The sequence below is a fragment of the Achroia grisella genome, unplaced genomic scaffold, assembly GCF_030625045.1.
Source record: "Achroia grisella isolate CSIRO2021 unplaced genomic scaffold, CSIRO_AGI_Agris_v1 utg2786, whole genome shotgun sequence".
In the NCBI taxonomy this organism is placed as follows: domain Eukaryota; kingdom Metazoa; phylum Arthropoda; class Insecta; order Lepidoptera; family Pyralidae; genus Achroia; species Achroia grisella.
Window position 1 is genome coordinate 2,352,836 of NW_026712766.1, and position 19,331 is coordinate 2,372,166.

Below are 19,331 nucleotides of genomic sequence, written 5' to 3' on the forward strand. Positions count from 1 at the left end.
GTTATATAGAAATTTGTGTATACGATTATTATCAACCTTTTCACAGTAACAATTCGTTGGTAATATGTAAAAATTTTTGAAGTTGTCAATAATGTAATTATGATAAAGTTCTAAAGTGATTACTAGTGGTTCGTGTGTATTATTTTTGGAATGGAATTTATAGTTTTGTGGTCATGGACTGATGATCTAGTTTGTGTTAATGGCGTACATTGATGGAGCATCAGTGAAGTGTGAAATGATATGGACGAAGACAGGTTACTATACTATACTTAATACTCAATATTTATTGTTAATAATGTTTACAGTAAAGTATGATCATAGTTGGTAAATATAGAACAATATTGACTTTGTTAGGGCATGCAAACATAACAAAATTATTATTATAACGAATTAATATTTAGTACTAATTACAACATATAATTCAATGTTATTAATTCATATACTTATTATATAATATTATGGAATTCATATCTATACATATAATAAAACAGTAGCGGTCGAATGTTTGTACATAGTAAAAAAGCGCCAAAAACCGAGTCAGAGGGCTGTTAGAAGTGAAATCGAACAAATTTAGATATTTTTCGTATATCATTTAAATATTTTATAAATAGGCTATGCTTATTCAAAGTTCTTATATAAATTGTTAGTTGTTAGTTGGTCTTTTGTAAAGATTTAATCTGAATTAACAATGTTGGATGCTAGTAAAGTTATGGAGGTTTCTCTATCTGGGTCACCATTTATTATTGATGTCTTCCGCATGCATATTAATATTATAAATGCGAAAATATATGTAACTGTCTGTTTGTTACATTTTCGGAAGTTCTATGTCGCAGGTTTTAGCTTATATTATATAGCTGTTCTGTCAATGGTTTAAGGTTTATATCCAATAGGGATACGCTGAAAATGATATACTTGTATGTATATAAATTGAACTTTATTTATATACTAATTAGGTCGATATTTATTTGCAGGTCTGGTGTATAGTCCTATGTACAAGTTGGATAAGTTGGAGTTGCAGAAGGAAAAGAAGGAGGATAAAGAAGACGAGGAGGAGCCAATTGGTGTGTCACCATGTGGGAGGTATGATGTTCTTAACAGGTTATGAAACAATTCTTATGAGTTTTCCTTTGTTAGGACTTTATGTGTTGGGATTAGAGTTGAAAATTGGCAGACTTGAATTGTTTCTTTTTTATTTCTATCTGCAATTGTGTTCTAAATTCGAATAGGTTTTTAAATGTTTTTTTTCTTCTGACTCCAGTTTTTAATTGTTTTTTTTTTATAATTAAGTATTTCTAGGTTATCTAAACCGGGAATTTTTTTAAAAGGAAAAGTAAAGATAAATATCTTGTAAACATAAATAAAATAGACTCGACTTTTTTGGAATCATTTATAAACTTGAGTATAATATCTGGTATAAACCAGAGAAATATATATAGTTATTGAGTGTGTTCATTTACTGTTTTTTTTTCTAAAGTCGACCTTATGGAACCTAATCTTTAAGACTATATTAAGTATAGTTGTAATATGTGCCGCATGTAGATGTATCTTATGCTGCAGGTTCTTCAAGTATGACAAGGAGGTGGGACGCGGTTCCTTCAAGACGGTATATCATGGACTAGACACGCAAACTGGCGTCGCCGTCGCCTGGTGCGAACTGCTGGTCTGTCTCACTCTATACTATTATCTATTTTTATTTATTTCAGGCAACTAGGCCAATATTATAAATACTTTATAGACTAACATACATATGAAATAATATTTTAAAACTAAGCTATTGTTATTGTATATGTGGTTGTATATATTTTTTCATAATATATATATTATTTCAAAAGTCAAAAGGTCATCGTTAATTTAAATATCCCAAGAAAATTTATCATGCAGTCTTACTGACTGTAAGCAGATTCGTTGATACTTGAATAATAAGAATAAAAATAAAAAAAAAAGAAATATTTTCAGTCTCTATGACATTAAGATCAATAACAATTAGAAGTCTTTTATAGATCTTACAAATTTTCAATGTGTTTACAGGAGAAAAAATTGAATAAAACCGAGCGACTTCGGTTTCGGGAGGAGGCTGACATGCTGAAGAAACTCCAGCATCCGAACATAGTCAGGTTCTACAACTACTGGGAGGGTACAGTCGCTAAGAAGAAGAATATTGTTCTGATCACGGAGCTCATGCTGTCTGGCACCCTCAAAACGTAAGTATTAATTGTTTCACATATGTATTCTTTCTACAAAATATACTTTAAAAAAAGTACCTTTTAAATCATCTCTCATAGAACTGCTATATATATTTTTTTATTTATTTTAATGTGAGTATACATCAAAATAAATAAAAAAAATAATATAAAAATATTTATACCTATTTAATATGTTATATAATTTTATTTTATAAACTAAACTGCCTTCGAGTATCTATCTTTGAAGAAAAATCGTGATACGGTATAAAGTGTCTCAACATTTTTTACCTATAATCAATATTATTTATGATGTTTTTTCTAAACTCTAGCTAAGTAGTACTTGATTTTATTTTTCCATAAACATACTTTACAAAATGGAGTTATTTTAAATATGTATTGTTTTTGTTTCTTTCTGCAGCTACCTTCGCCGGTTTAGTACCTTGGGACTGATACGCATCAACCCCAAGGTGCTTAAGTCATGGTGCCGACAGATACTCAAGGGTCTCAACTTTCTGCATTCTAGGACCCCACCCATTATTCACAGGTATTTATTCTATTAAGTACTAGCTGTGAATTTATAGCCTATATGTTATTCTGATGTATAAGCTATATTACTGTAAAGTTTCATCAAAATCCGTTCAGTAGTATTTGCGTGAAAGAGTAGCAAACTGGGTACTGTATAATTTAATAGTGGAGATGATACAACATGGTATGCGTTTCAGGGACCTGAAGTGTGACAACATCTTCATCACAGGCACGACGGGCAGCGTCAAGATCGGAGACCTGGGTCTCGCCACTCTCAAGAACAGGAGTTTCGCCAAGTCCGTCATAGGTCTGTCACATGTTAACTATATATAATATTCTCATATCACAGTGTTTGTAACAAAACTCCGGTGAAGCGGCTTGACCAGTTCTTATGAAATTTTGTGTTTATATGCAGTAGGTCTGAGAAAGGACGTAAACTGTTTTTCATAGACTAAATGATAAAGATGGTCCATCCAAAATTTATTATTACTTAATGGATTTATATTATTTTGAGGAGTCGCGGTTTGGTTGCCGAACAGTCAACACTAGGCTTCCGAACAATATCCGAAATATATTCAATGCCTGATGATGCCTCGTTCATTGGCGAAACACGTGCCGCAATATGGATGTGGACTCAAGAACGGTCGGAATTTGACCACCAATAGAGAAGGTCGTAACCGCATTGAATATTTGTGATCTCACACATGCTAATTTTAGTGGAATTAAACTAAATCTAAATATATATAACTCAAAGGTGACTGACATAGTAATCTATCAACGCACAGCCCAAACCACTACACGGATCGGGCTGAAATTTGGCATGCAGGTAGATGTTATGACGTAGGCATCCGCTAACAAAGGATTTTGATTAATTCTACCCCCAAGGGGATAAAATAGGGGATGAGAGTTTGTATGAAACTTTGTCAATTTTTAACCAATCGGGCTGAGACTTTGCATGCATAAAGCTACTATGACATAGGCATCTCCTAAGAAAGAATTTTGATAAATTCCACCATTCCAAGGGGATAAAATAACGCGAGGGAAGCCGCGGGCAAAAGCGAGTGCTATAATATAAATATCCATTAAGTAGTAAAAATGGACTTCCGCAAAATAAGCCCTAATTGTATAAAATGTATTTTTTACATAACATACTTGACGATAGGTCATGAAAGTCCAGAAGCAACGTACATGAGACATTTAAAATTCTGTGTGTGTGCACGCACAGGCACGCCGGAGTTCATGGCGCCGGAGATGTACGAGGAGCACTACGACGAGTCGGTGGATGTCTACGCGTTCGGTATGTGCATGTTGGAGATGGCTACGGGCGAGTACCCCTACAGCGAGTGCTCTGGGCCTGCGCAGATATACAAGAAGGTCGTCTCGGTAAGTAAAGGCTATGAGCCCATTTATGGCTTAGAGCAGTGTTATAATAGAAAAATCTGTATATAAAAATTATTTGGAAATATAATTACTGTTTTTCAGTATGTGTTGAAAATGTAAGTTTTTTGAGAGAACAATTCAATTTTTTGCTATTACAAATTAGTATGTTACATAATATTGCATAAGAATTTTAGGAAGGTCAGTCAGTGACCACGTTTGTGGTCACTGACTGACCTTCATCTTTGTCACGAAAGTGGCAAGAGCTCCTTCGACAAGAGCGTTGCTCTTAAATTTATGAATGAATGAATAATATATGCATACACTGACTACTTAAAAATATTGTTTAAAAAAAATGTTAGGATATTAATTTCTATTATTATCTGTACAGGGAGTGAAGCCACAGAGCTTAGAGAAAGTCACGATACCTGAGGTTCGGGACATCATCGAGTCGTGCATTAGGCCGAATAAAGCTGACAGGTAATCAGTTGATATATCATAATCATTAATACTATAACTATACTATAACACATCCATATTTGCCTCAAATAATGGCTCGCAAAGAAAAGTAACAATCCTCGACGGCGAGACGTCCTCGGTGGTCTATATGTTCATACCACCATAGTTTCGATGGTCGCGTTAGATTCCTCGCACAATGTAAACATTTGTATTCATGACTATGATTGTCTGTATCGGTCTGGGTGTTTTTTATGTATATTGTGTATATATTTGAAAAAAATATATCTATGATATTTATATCAGTTGTCTAACAACTGACAATAACACAAGCTCTACTGAGCTTGGAGCTAGATTGCGCTGTGTGAATTGTCCGGGGTTATTATTATTATTATTATTATTGTAATTTTGTAGTATTTGTGGCTATTGTCTTTGGTCGAGTTTATTTAGTTTGTAGTCGATGTTTATATGGGCCCAGTCCGAGCCATTAAAAAAAGTCCATTAAATGTGTAGAGTGAATACTCTTTTTATTTAAATTATTAGTTAATGATCCTTCGAAACGGATTCTCAAATTAAAACTGTTGACATGCAGCAGGCAGCAGCAGAAGCTGCTTAAAATTGCTGTAATTTATTAACATAGTTTGTAAGTTTTTTACTAACATAATATGGATACACATCCGAAATAAATGAATAGATAAAAAAAATCCACAGTAACTCAAAGTATTGATAATTTTAGTAATTGGAGTCATTCCTGTAAAAATCTGACTACTATTGTAATATTAGTACTATTAGGCAAGTAGAATTAGTAAATTGCATAAGATAATTACTAACTCCATATTCTTTGAAGATACTCAGGTAATGTAGAGAGTTTAATTTTTTTTTTTCTGTACCAGGCCTAAAGTAAAAGATCTCCTAAACCACGAGTTCTTCGGCGAAGATATTGGTCTTCGATTGGAGATTGTGGGCCGCGACCTGGTCACCTCCTCCGACATCACTAAGATCCAGTTCCGGCTTAAGATCATCGATCCAAAAAAGAGGTCTGTTTTATGTTAAACTGTAGGACATTTTAGCCGCTTATGAACGTAAAAGTTTTGTATTATACTAGCTTTTACCCGCGGCTTAGCTCGCGTTAATTTATACCCTTAGGGGTGGAATTTATCAAAATCCTTTCTTAGGGCTACGTCATAGTAGCTTTATGCATGCAAAGTCTCAGCCCGATCGGTTTAAAATTGACAAAGTTTCATACAAACTTTCATCCACTATTTTATCCCCTTGGGCCCCCAAGTAAATAAAATCCTAACGGATGCCTACGTCATAACATCTACCTGCATGCCAAATTTCAGCCCGATCCGTCCAGTAGTTTGGGCTGTGCGTTGATAGATCACTATGTCAGTCAGTCACCTTTGAGTTATAGATATTTAGATTTTTTTATGTATTAGTACATACACTCTTACATTAATATAATGATAAAACTATGTTGTTCAGGTCGTATACCCACAAAGAGAACGAAGCGATTCAATTCGAGTTCGACATGGAGAGCGATGACTGCGAGGAGGTGGCCAACGAGATGGCGAAAGCCGGCCTCATCATGGAGGAGGACGCGCGGATCGTGTTCAAGCTGCTCAAGTCACAACTCATCAGCCTCAACAGGTGAGTCACTCACATGTACACTACCTTGGGGTGGAATAGAATAGAAACATCTTTATTTAGCGGTTACTATGTTGATTGTCGCATGCCTAATCCTTGTTAATGTGTATATATGTAAAACAAGATTTATTTAAAAGAGCAACACGCAAGTTACTTACTCATTCTTCTTGTGATGAATCTGCGTTCCGAATAAGTGGTAGAATAAAAAAAATGTTCAAAAGTGTTTTATACACATATGAAGTTTATTTGAATAAATAAAAATAACAAATATACTTAATTTAAGCATTTGTGTTTGGTTATATTTTTTTTAATGGACGGCTCATTCGGAAAGGTTTCTCGTCATAAGAAGCTTGCGTGTTGCTCTTTTAAATAATTGTTGTAAAGTTACATTTTTTACCTGAAATGTGTGAATACAACTGCCGACCACTACTAGTTCATTAGTCAAAATATTAAATACCCAATTAAACTGTAAAATATATTAGATAAAGTGTAAAAAGTCGCTTGATTTGGTACTTCAAGTCTCGCCTATTACAGCCGCTAAACAGCTTTCTATTCTATTCTATATATAATGGTTACTGCTTACCATCGGCTTACTTGGTACTCTAATTATATAAAAAGACCTACCCTAATTGCTGGATTCTAAAGTGGCCACTTCTAATGTATCTCTGGACAAGATCAGTCGTGATAATGATAGTTGTAGCTTGGTTACAGTCGTAATAATAATAATAAAATAATTAGAATTACTTACTCAGTGTGACCCGTAATTAAGTAATTTTGAGAATTAAAGAAACTATAATGTAATTTTCAATGCATCTAATGAGGAATGAAATATGAACCTATCTAATTTGTCTTTGTAAATGTTACCACTATTTTTATTCTATTTTTGCTTTTGCAATCGTATTGTATAACTAGCTGATCCGCGCAACCTCGTCTGCATTACACTTACTTGACATTTATCATTATATTTCGCCCAAATTACATAATATCTCACTAAATTGTAGCCTATGTGTTATTCTGATGTATAAGCTATATTATTGAAAAGGTCAATCAAAATCTGATAAGTAGTTGTTGCGTGAAAGATTCATCCGTCCGTCCGTCCGTCCGTCCGTCATTCTATCCATCCATGCTTTTTAACTTTCGCCTTTATAATAATAGTAAGATATTGGTTAGATTTTCGCAGTGTCACGGCATGGACTAAATAGATGCCAGACGACTACAGCGTTACTGAAATACAACGAAAATAATACATTACCAAATAACATCGAATCACGCTGTATTTTGTGCTGTCACGCGATTTTGTGAATTAATTTATAAGTTACATAAGCTTAGTTGGGGTATACCTTGCTGCTGGTGTGTTCGTAGTATTATATATAATTTGAACAATCTTGATCGTTTGCTTTACTCGTCATATTGTAAACTAGTTGTATCCGCGACTTCGTCCGCGTGGAATTTAACTTTATTTTTCTAAAATAAAGGTAGCCTAAGTTACTCTTTATTACATCAGCTACCTGCCAAAAAAAGCTGGTTACCTGGTTCTTGGCATTTCCTATGGCGTTAGCTTGGCAAAATCTGCTGATTGTTGTTGAGCTCAGGCTTAGTTTACTCTATGCACAGTTGAGTAAGAGCAAAGTAAAAACAATATAAACATACTTGGCTGCCTCTATCATATCACGCGCTATAATTAATGCCCGTTTCTATGCTTCAATGAACAATAATAAATGCTATGACGCCATATTAATGCAATATTTGTAATTTGTACGTAACGCAACGATTTTCTCCGCCAATGTGTTAATGTAAACACACCAGTTATCTATCGACGCGCGGTCGGTTAAATTTATGTGGATATACGGAAATATTGTTAATTTTGCTTTAGTTTATTTGTTTTATTGGTCTGTGAGTTTAGTTCTTGTGTATTAAAAATATATTGATGGATTTATATCAGTCCCTTGCACTATAAAATGGTATGTGTTTTAAACTGACAATCTTATTATTAACGCTGATTATACGTAATTAGGAAATCACACAGCATTTCGTCATAGTCGTAGAATAATGACGGATTTGATTATTAAAATATTTGTCAGATCCGTCAGTATTCTTCGACTATGACGATTTTATCAATAGATGATAAAACGCTGTTATGATGATAATGATGTTTGTTTATAATCGGTTAGCTCTCAACTCGTGAGAGCATCATCATAATACCAGCGTTGTATCATTCCACTGCTGGGAACGAGTCTCTTATTATATACATATCACGGACAATTGACTTCAATTGTCGGACAATTCATTGGGACTCCTCTAGTGTCCATAAACGCTACGGTATGAGATTTTGTTACTATAGTCTATTTTTAGTCCCGGAGACAAATTTGACATTTCCGATGTTGTTCCATTTTTAAATAGGGTTGTGGCATGTATCGGAAATTAATATTAGTTGTCAATAATAGGTATAGAATTAATACAATATGATAGATAGGTATTCATAAATATATGGTTGTTGTATCAAAATAGATTTTTTATTTTTTACTAAAATAAAGACTAACTGCCTTTTTTATAATTTAATACTGCTTGTAGAGACTGGTCTGCTCTTATCACTACGACTGATTTAATCTTATTGTGTTTTTATATTTGAACCTAAATAAATTAGTGCTGGTTGGTAGTTTGTATTCACACGTTTCGACTTGTAAAATGTGAACAATCCTTGTAGGATCGTTTAAAAGAGCAACACACAAGTTTCTTGCTTATTCTTCTTGTGATGAGACAGCTTTCCGAATGAGCTGTAGATTTAAAAATAAAAATTGTTAACTATTCAAAAGTGCTTAAATTAAGTTTATTTCAATAAATTATATTCTATTCTATAAAACAAATGAGCTTCTTATAGTACCTATCATATATCATAAAACATACACCTATTTAAAATAATTAGCTGTTTGAAAGAAAAAAAAATTTATAAAACTTTTATTTGAACAATCTTAAAGTGCATCCGTCTTTTGTGAACTGATCTAAGATGACAAACACAAAAACAACTGAATTTCTTAAACTTATTTAAAAGTCTACAAACTTCACTTGAAACTTGGTAATGTTAGTAAATGAAGGTTGTTAATATCATCAGTAATTATACAGAATTAGAAATCTATTTTCACGGACATACATGCACGCACCATACATATTTAGGTGTATTTACATGTACGGACGTGCATCATGCAATATTGAGATTGATCAATATAATATTTTATTATTTATATTTATCAATACAGTGTTATTTATACATACAATAAAATGATAATCATGCAATTGTGGTATTGTCATAAATGATAAATTAATGGATTTTAATCATTATATTGATAATTTGTTCCTCGATGTATCAGTTATTACGTTAAGATATCCTCTAAGTAGTAGTGTAATTATTATTCTATTACATATGTAATGAGCTATTTTTATTTATTTATTTGCTGTACCCGCAATTTCGTCCGCGTGTAATTTAACTTTATTTTTCTAAAATAAAAGTAGCCTAAGTTACTCCTTATTACATCAGCCACCTGCCAGTAAAAGTCTCGTCAAAATTGGTCCAACCTTTTCAGAGATTAGCCGGAACACACAGACAGACAGACATAAATTGTAAAAAATGTTCTTTTGGTGTATGTATGTACCGTATTTATTCATATGCGTGTAGTAAAAAACGGTTATTTCCATATTACAAACGGACATTCCAATTTTATTTATATGTATAAAATAAAATATGTATAAAATACATATAAAAACACGGTTCGTTTACCCACACTTGATAATAATGTATAAGGAATATAGGCCTTTGTGACCCAGTGGTTGACTACACCAACAAAATGAGTTCATATCTAGCCGACAACAAAAAACTTTTTTGTACTTTTATATTTTAAAACTTTATCTATACGAATTCGAATGTCTATAAGTTCTTATATTTTCACAAATATACTACTGATAGATCTTAATGGAATTTGGTATGAGTATGGATTGTGTCCTGAGGACTGGTTCTTATGATTTAGGTCAATTTTTATAAAAAAAAAACCGACGTAATGTTAGAACAACTGTTATTATAAACAATACAATTCTTTCTCAGTATTGTAGTTATTTTAGAGTTACTATTACAAGTGATTTTTTTTATCTCACAGACATTGGACCTTGCTCTTACATTTTGCTAAAATTACAAGTGATTATTGAGTCGACTGGTGTAATTGCCATTATTTCAACCATACATACAAACGATAAGAATAGCAATCGATTACCAAAAGCGGTACAGACTGTGCAGTTGCCATGGCGACGGTCGTTATGTTGGTATCAGTGACCGTGGTACAGTCAGCCTCGTGTTCATCAGTACATCAGTACCGGTAGTATATAGTACACGTTTAGTCAGCGCCCGTTGTCCTCCGATCGATTCTCCGTTCAATTCAAATGGGGATCGAAATTATGACGGACTGAGCCGAGGTTCGAACCCCTAGCGGTGCCCTCAGACTAAAATCGTATCTGTCAGGCGGGAGTTGGCCTTCAGCTGCTCCATAAGCCCTTCCGCGTGTTTAGAGTGCAGCACTCGCTCCCTATCGTCTAGTGAAGCTGTAAAGGTTACAACGGGATTAGAGTAGTCCGAAAAAAATTAAAGTCGTATTAAGCCAGCGCGGGGCCTGTAATAACTATTTTTAAAATACCTCAAGGTTTTCAAATTCGGTTCTTAAGTTTGGGTTTTTAAAAAGCAACAATTAACGACCACTGGTTGACATCGTTTAGACTTAAAAAAAATAAGATTAAAAAATCTTTTTAGATATTATATGTTCGTTGTATTTGTTCACATAAGTGTGAGTGGGCCCCTTATAGCGTGGTATCCGGAGCATTTTTAACTTTTGTTCATAAATTATCAGGCACTGCACTTAGTCTATGACGTGTACAAATTTTAATGTTACACAGTGCTATTTATGTAACAATTCCGGTTCAGGAAGTCTATGGTTTTCCTTATACAAAACTGTTTTACTTTCCGTGAACTTATTTATTGTTGTATTTTACAAAACTTATTTAGAATAATTTCAAACAGAATTCTTTTTGGTTTGTTCATGTGATTAAATTGTGAATTTAATATGATGTTCATGTATTTGTTTTTAATAATTTACTTTTTTAATTATAATTATATTTATTAGTATGGTGCTTAGTGTTTTGTGCATTGAAATCTATATTTGACTCGGAGTTTGAGTGATATTTGTTTACACATTTTTTTATAAATATAATAAAATGATAATGCATTTGTGGTATTGTCAGAAATCAAGGATTAATGATTGATTAATGTATTTTAATTTCATTATATTGATAAAGTCTAAAAATTAAGATAATAATTTATTTTCTTAATGTTAAATTTATTATGATTATATAAATTGATGTGACTTGACTCTTTTTTTCATCTTTATTGCACAATAGAAGTGTACAAAACGCGAGCTTAATGCATATGTCATTCTCTACCTGGTAACCTTTAGGTAGGAATAGAAAGCTTTGTAGGGCAGTGATGGCGAAAAAATACTATATTATATAAATAACTAAACTGTATAAATAATAACTATACTACTATTTTAATAAATATGAGTAAATACGTTTTACAAATTTAATTTGTATTAAATTTACCTAAAAGTGCTGTATTTAATAATAATAATTTAATGCAAGGAATACAATTAAATTATGAATATGGCGATTGGTGTTTTGATACCTATAGGTAATATAATACTATTAATTGTTTATTATTATTTAGATATAGTACAAAGTTGGTATATATGTATTATATTAGGTAAAATAATTGTCTACAAGAAACTGTTTTATGGAACACGAAGTAAATTTATATTTTATAACAATTAAATTTAAAAAAATATGAGAGATTGCTTTTTTATAGCTTTTAAAATAATATTGTATTTACTATACAATAATTTTTGAAATTGATTCATGTCCCACTGTTGGGCAATATTCTTAACATTTACAAGACGAATTTTTTGTATAAAATCACTCTCTTTTTTTTTGGATCGCTACTCTAGTAAATATATTATTATTATTTAATATCTCTGATTACTCCATCTGGGATTGCAGTCGTGACTATATATTTTTTTATATTCCGAATTTCGATTAGAAAAATTGTTACTAATAGTAATATAATAACTAGATATTCCATTCATGTCATAATAAACACATTTATTATTATTATATTATTAATAATAATTATGATTGTCCTCTTATTGACAGGGAGAGGAGTGAGAAGAAAGCTCAGATGTTGTTCAACCAGGAACTGATCAATGAGCAGAATATACAGAAGCAGCTGCTGCTGGAGCAACAGTTAAGACAGGTTAGTATATGGCGGCGTGATGAAATGTCGCGGGTTTGAATCCCGCACGATACAAGATTTGTATTCATGATTATTATTGTTTGTATCGGTCTGGCTGTTTTATATTGTATTAAATTACAAAAAAAATATTCATATGTAATATGTACTGTGTAGAAATATATTTTCATAAAAAATATATTAACAGATTAAAATGGAATGCTGTATTGTAGCAAATTTACAAGGAAATATCCATGATGGTTAGGAGCCGCTCGGAGATCTATCAGACGTGGTACATTCTTAACACTATTAATAAGCTCCTGAAATATGTTATGTATTTAATCGTTCCATCCTCGATGTTTGATATGGGTGACCAGACACCGATATTTGTAGAAGAACTTAATAATATTTTCGCTCTCATATCATTTAATGGAACGCTTATGTTGATAATACATATGAATGAGAAAAAATGTGGTGTTAAAGTAAATATGTTGTGTTAAGGTGAAGATGATACAGAATCAGCAGCAGGGTGGTCCAGTGGAGCAGGTGAAGGCGGGATTACTCAACGGCGTCGGCACACAGCCGGCCCTCGGTGGGGTGCAGTAAGTGCATAGTTTTAAATCTTATGTATATTATATTAAATAATAATATAATTGAACTCATTTGTCCAATCTCGATTGAACTATTCGCATAATCGATATGTTAAGTGATTTGATCAAAGCTGAAGTAGGTTTTGAGGTACGTTTTTGGAGATGACCTAGGTCATGATTACAGAAGGTAGTCTTTAATTAATCTGAACTTCGTTGATGTATGCAAATAAATTATTTGATTGATTGATAATAAGTTCTAACAGTTCTCCTTCTATTGAAGATTATTGGGGTACTCAGACTATAGAGTATATTGATATTAGATTCTTATGATATCATTATATTTTTTAGTATAAAACCCCAGTCTACAACACTTTTTTTAAACTAATTAAAGTGAATACATATTATATTTTCTTTTAAATTATACTATAATATATGTTTAGATTGGATCAGCAATCTCAGTTACTGCAAGCACAACAGCAAATTCTCCAACACCAGTTCCAGCAGTTGAACAATCTGAACAATGAAGAAAAGGCGATGAAACTACTCCAACACAACCTCATGCAGGCCAGGATATCGCCCAGTGACCAGCAGTTACTGCAACAGCAGGCGTTGTTGGAACAGAACATTAAGCAACAGGTAATGTAAATGTTATATTCCTGAAAAGAAAGTAGAAAACTTTAGTACTGTATACTTTTTTAATATAGCATATATTGTTTAAATTTAATTGTCACTCATTGAGCAAAGACGCAGAATTTATGTTCATGTTGCTGATACTGTGTATGCATTAAGCTAAAATCTATTGTCTCCTATTTTCGCAGGTAATGATGGAACAGAATCTCTTCAACCAACAAATATTAGAACAAGCTACAGTTCAAGGTCAGCTGTTGGAGCAACAAGCACAACAGAAGTTATTAGAAACAAATCAATCTCAAAATCAATTACAGCCGACATTACTAAACCAACAATTGACCGCAGAATTAAGCAACCAGAATCAGGTTTTGCAACAACAAATCATCCAACAGCAACAGAATATAATCGCGCAGCAGGCAGTCGCAATACAACAGAAGCAGCTGGAGGAGCAGTTTACTCAGGAGAACATTATTAGCACACCACAGAATCTCGCCACTGGGCAAATATTGGATCCGTCACTACAGAATCTTCAAAATATCCTATCACAAATCATTCAAAGACCAGACACATTGCAGTCAAGAAAAGAATCAGAATCAGAAAACCAACAAGCGCAGCAACAACAAACTCAGCAAGTCTTAAATCAACAATCTGATAGCGTAGAACAACAGCAAATTCAACAGGAACAAGATATACAGCAAATGCAGAATTTGATAGGAGCACAAATTCAACAACAGAATATGAATATTCAGCAGAACCAACAATACATTCAGCCGATACTGTCAGGCGTTGATCCCACTATACTCGCCCAGCAACAACAAGTGGCACAGGTTCAACAACAAATTACGCAGGCTCAACATCAGCTCAATATGCAGAAGCAGATGTTGGCACAACAACAGCTGGTGCTTCAACAACAAATGCTGCAACAACAACAATTACAGATGCCGGGACAGACATTATCACCACAGCATTTAAGAAATCTACAACAACAACAGTATTTAGCTCAACAAGAATTGCAGTTGCAGACTCAACAGAATTTGATCGAAAGACAGAATCTCGCATTACTTGCACAGAAGCAGCAGCTAATGGGACAGCAACAACAGAAAGTAGAGGAGATACTCCGAGCTCAGAGGCCAATGTATACAAGGCAAGGGTCAGAACAAAGTCAAATTAGCACAACAGATATTCATGACCAGCAACAGATGTTAATTCCGGATCATTACCAACAGAAACCTCCTCTACAGCCACAAATGTCAATAGATCAAATGCAGTATCACAATCAGTATACAGAAATGCAGAATCAGATACAAAAACAGCAGTCTATACCGTCAGAAGAACACAACTACCAGCAGCATCGAATGCATCCTATGCAAGGTCAATCTTTACCACATAATATGCAAATGGCTCAGAATTTCAATGTGGTACAACAGAGTGAGGTGCAGATATCTAGTCATGAAGGCACACCAGTGCAAAATTATACTGCGAACCCGCTCCAGATGTACCAACAAGGTCAGAGCCAACCCATGCAGTCAATGATGCAGAACATGCAGTACAAGGTTGACCAAAATATATCATCATCAGTGACGCAGAACATTCCACAGCCAGTCACGCAGGACCCGGCTTCACAACAAATTAATACGACGCAATCAATACCAAACACTGTCTCGTCTATTCCACTGTCGGTATCATCTGTTCCGCCTGTATCTCAACCCGTTCAACCTATCCCACAATCTATTCAATCGCTACCTGTATCTGTACCCCCATCTGTGCCTCAGTCCATGGCTCCCGTTCCAGCATCTGTCTCTCAACCAATTCAATCGGTTCCACAGACAGTTTCAACTATTTCTCAACCAGTTACATCTATTCCCCAACAAATTTCGTCTATCTCCCAACCAGTTTTATCTATACTTCCATTAGTTTCTTCTGTCTCTCAAACAGTTTCAACTGTTCCTCAACTGGTTTCGTCTGTTCCTCAACCAGTTTCCTCTGTTTCTCAACCAGTTTTACCTGTTCTTCAATCCGTGTCTTCCGCACCTCCGACTGTCACACAGCCTACGTCGATTCCATCGTCCATTCCATCTGTCCCACCTATCCAGGAATCAGTTCCTCAGCAACTTAATCTTCCATCAGAACACTCCGAGGGTTTCCAAAGTAATGGTGGTCAGAAGGAGCAGTTCTTGACGCCCATGAGCGAGTTCCCGTCTGGCACGACTCATGTTGAAGCAATCAGACATCCAGAGCTGACCTCGGTAGAGGAGAAACAGGCTGAAACACAACCAGAAGGTTAGTTATTATTATAATCCGTTTTAAAACAAAGACGCTGTCGCTTTGTGTCCCTATATATGCTTATATTTTTAATACTACGCAAATGATTTTGAAGAGGTTTTTTTTCACAGATAGAGTGATTCAAGGGGAAGTTTTATATATAATAATAATAATACATGTACACTCGTGGGAAGCCGAAACTAGTATAAAGATAAAACGAAATAGCGCGGCTCTGTTTTAAGTATTTGTCGCCACTAGGTGAATCGTAGCTTCTACTCCTCTTGCGAGTTCCTATTTAAAGCGACTTGACTGAATGGTACTTAAAACACAGAGTCTTGTCGCATATCGGCGTAGCTACGATCTGTGTTATTAAAAACTATAACATATGAATCTGCTTTTAATTGTGCGTTAACGATTAAAACTAGCAACAAACATACACACAAACTTCCATGTTTGTAATATTAGTAAGATAATAATAATAATAATAATAATCTCAGGACAATTCACACAGCGCCATCTAGTCCCAAGTTAAGCTATCTAAAACTTGTGTTATGGGTACTAGATAACTGATACAAATACATAGATATTTTTTTTCGTAAATACATACATATTATACATAGAAAATACCCAGATCGATACAAACAATCATACTCGGGAATACAAATGTTTGTGTCGTGCGAGGAATCGAACCCGCGACCATTGGACGTAAAGCGGTGTGCTGGATCGCTATACCACCGAGGTCGTCAAAGGTCGTCAAGATGATGTCTAAGTTGGTATTACATGACTCATTTTAATATTTACAGTGGGCACAGCCATACCATCTCCAATTTCTAGCGACAAAAAGTCCAGAGGGTCTAAGAAGCGGTCCCGCGAAAAAGACAAGTTGCCCAAACTGACGGTGCTCGAAGTGAACGAGGCCGCCAACGTGGTGGAATGTCAGCTCGAGTCCAAGTCTAAAACGGTCACCTTCAAATTCGATGTCACAGATGTCAACCCTGAGGAAATAGCGAGTAATCTGGTTAGTAATTTTATTCATGGACTTTGTGTGTCAATTTATATTTCTGATTGTATATAACCATATACTATTGAAAGGGGGGAAAAAAATTTTTGGTAATGTGGACTGTTGATCCTATTACTACAATGTGCCATATCAGGTTAACCTTCACGCTGTTCCCCCTGGAAACCATCGTGATAAATTCCAGATGAATTTTGTCGTATAATACATTATTTCTATTTTTTTTTTTATTACCCTTAGGTATCAAATAATCTGCTGCCCGAGTGGCAAAGTGCTACATTCATGGAACTGATCAAGGATATAGTTAATCAGCTGATCACCAACCCCGGAGTTACGCCAGTACTCAACCCTGCGCACCATTCCGCCCTCCGTCTCAATATTGACAAGGTAACATTAATTTACTAATGTCATATGCATTCTATGTGTGTGTTCACACATACTAGATACAATATTGTAGAGAAAAAAGTAAATACACAACTACATTGGCCAGTTAACAAGGTTACGCGCTAAATAGGAATTTATAATTTAACTTACAACTTAGAACTAGAGGTAGGGAAAAACATGTTAATACTTATATTAGTACTTCAACTTTAACGCATATAAAGTTTTATCTATCTGAACCTTAAAAAACAATATCTAGTTACATATCGCCTATTTGCAGACTGACTACGACTCGGAGACGACGGAGCGGGAGGAGAATCTGACGGATTCGAACCAGGACAACTCGGAGTGTACGACGCCGACCGCCAGCCACGACAACATAGCGGCTGAGCTCGCGTACGAGCCCGAGCCCGAGCACGAGCACGAGCCGGCGCACGCCAAGCCCTCGCACGTAGATACCGTGTCTAGGAAGATCAGCACTGCCTCGTCTATAGGTAATGCTGTTTGTCTTGTGCCTACACTTGTAATATTTCTGTCAACACTCGAGACCCTTCCATTAGTTTACCTCTCCAGATAACATAGATTTAAATTAAGTATAAGGTTAGTCTACGTCTCGACTCCGCGTAGAATGTACGCGTTACTAATAAGCCATGTAGCACACTATCATATAATAATATAATAATAATCTAATAACAATTCACACAGCGCCATCCAGACCCGAGTTAAGCTATCTAAAGCTTGTGTTACGGGTACTAGATAAGTGATACAAGTACATAGATATTTATTTTTTTGTAAATACATACATAATATACATAGATATAAAATCTAAGGGAGCTAATATTGGGATGGGCGTTCCACAAGGGTCAATCTTAGGCCCCTTTCTCTTTTTAATTTACATAAATGACCTTCCCTTTATGGTAGAGAAAATTGCAGATATAGTGCTGTTTGCGGATGATACTTCGTTAGTGTTTAAAATTGGACGTCAAACTAATCAATTAGACGATGTAAATTGTGCTATGTCTGCTATATTAAATTGGTTTACATGTAATAACCTATTATTAAATTCCAGCAAAACAAAGTGTATAAAATTTACACTTCCTAATGTAAGACCAATAAATACACAGTTATTGCTTAATGACGAAATAGTAAATTTTGTTAATGATACAGTTTTTTTAGGTATAACAGTGGACTCGAAATTACAATGGGGGCCCCATATTTCAAAATTGGCCAATAGACTCAGTTCAGCTGCATATGCAATTAGAAGAATTAGGCAATTAACAGACGTGGCGACGGCTAAACTTGTATACTTTAGTTATTTCCATAGCATTATGTCATATGGTATACTACTATGGGGTAAAGCAGCCGATATAAATACTATATTTATTTTACAAAAGAGAGCCATACGTTCTATTTATGGTATGGGTTCAAGAGAGTCATTACGTCAGTGTTTTAAAGATTCAAATATCCTCACCGTTACTTCACAATACATTTATGAGAATATCATGTATACACGGAAGAATTTAGACAGTTTTAGAAAACTTAAAGACTGTACAAATAGAAACTTACGCAATAAAAATAAGCTAATTTTACCTAAATGCCGCCTGCACAAAGTCAGTAATTCATTCTATGGTAATTGGCAATTCAAATCTTATATTAAACAATTTTTATGTAAGAAAGCCTATTACAGGATAAACGAATTCATAGAAGACAACATATCAAGTAAATAATTAGTTTATTAGCATACAACGTTATAATTTGTTTATCTCATTGCTTTCTTGATTCAATTATTTTAGAAATATGAAAGCGTAGCGGGTTTTGTATTAATTGCCGCATGCATTCTTATGTGAAATGTGAATACTATAAACATCAGATGGCAATTGTGAGTAGCTATGACGTGGTCTGGTGTTTTGAGTAGTCATGCTCACTAAATGTCCAGACTTGTGGCGGCG

General features: G+C 34.4%; 1 protein-coding gene across 6 annotated transcripts in view; it reads left to right on the forward strand.

The window, feature by feature from the left end:
* The window catches only part of LOC131843147 (serine/threonine-protein kinase WNK1), a 59,087-nt gene that overhangs the window by 23,775 nt on the left and 15,981 nt on the right, over window positions 1–19,331 (forward strand). For all 6 annotated transcript variants that reach the window (XM_059191751.1, XM_059191754.1, XM_059191755.1 and 3 more), the window contains exons 7-22: window positions 972–1,080; window positions 1,558–1,660; window positions 2,029–2,201; window positions 2,602–2,727; window positions 2,906–3,015; window positions 3,934–4,091; window positions 4,477–4,565; window positions 5,435–5,578; window positions 6,027–6,191; window positions 12,429–12,528; window positions 13,006–13,106; window positions 13,535–13,730; window positions 13,913–16,004; window positions 16,790–17,004; window positions 17,242–17,388; window positions 17,663–17,876. In XM_059191751.1, coding sequence (XP_059047734.1) covers window positions 972–1,080; window positions 1,558–1,660; window positions 2,029–2,201; window positions 2,602–2,727; window positions 2,906–3,015; window positions 3,934–4,091; window positions 4,477–4,565; window positions 5,435–5,578; window positions 6,027–6,191; window positions 12,429–12,528; window positions 13,006–13,106; window positions 13,535–13,730; window positions 13,913–16,004; window positions 16,790–17,004; window positions 17,242–17,388; window positions 17,663–17,876 — 4,242 coding nt within the window. The remainder of the gene's footprint in view (window positions 1–971; window positions 1,081–1,557; window positions 1,661–2,028; window positions 2,202–2,601; window positions 2,728–2,905; window positions 3,016–3,933; window positions 4,092–4,476; window positions 4,566–5,434; window positions 5,579–6,026; window positions 6,192–12,428; window positions 12,529–13,005; window positions 13,107–13,534; window positions 13,731–13,912; window positions 16,005–16,789; window positions 17,005–17,241; window positions 17,389–17,662; window positions 17,877–19,331) is intronic.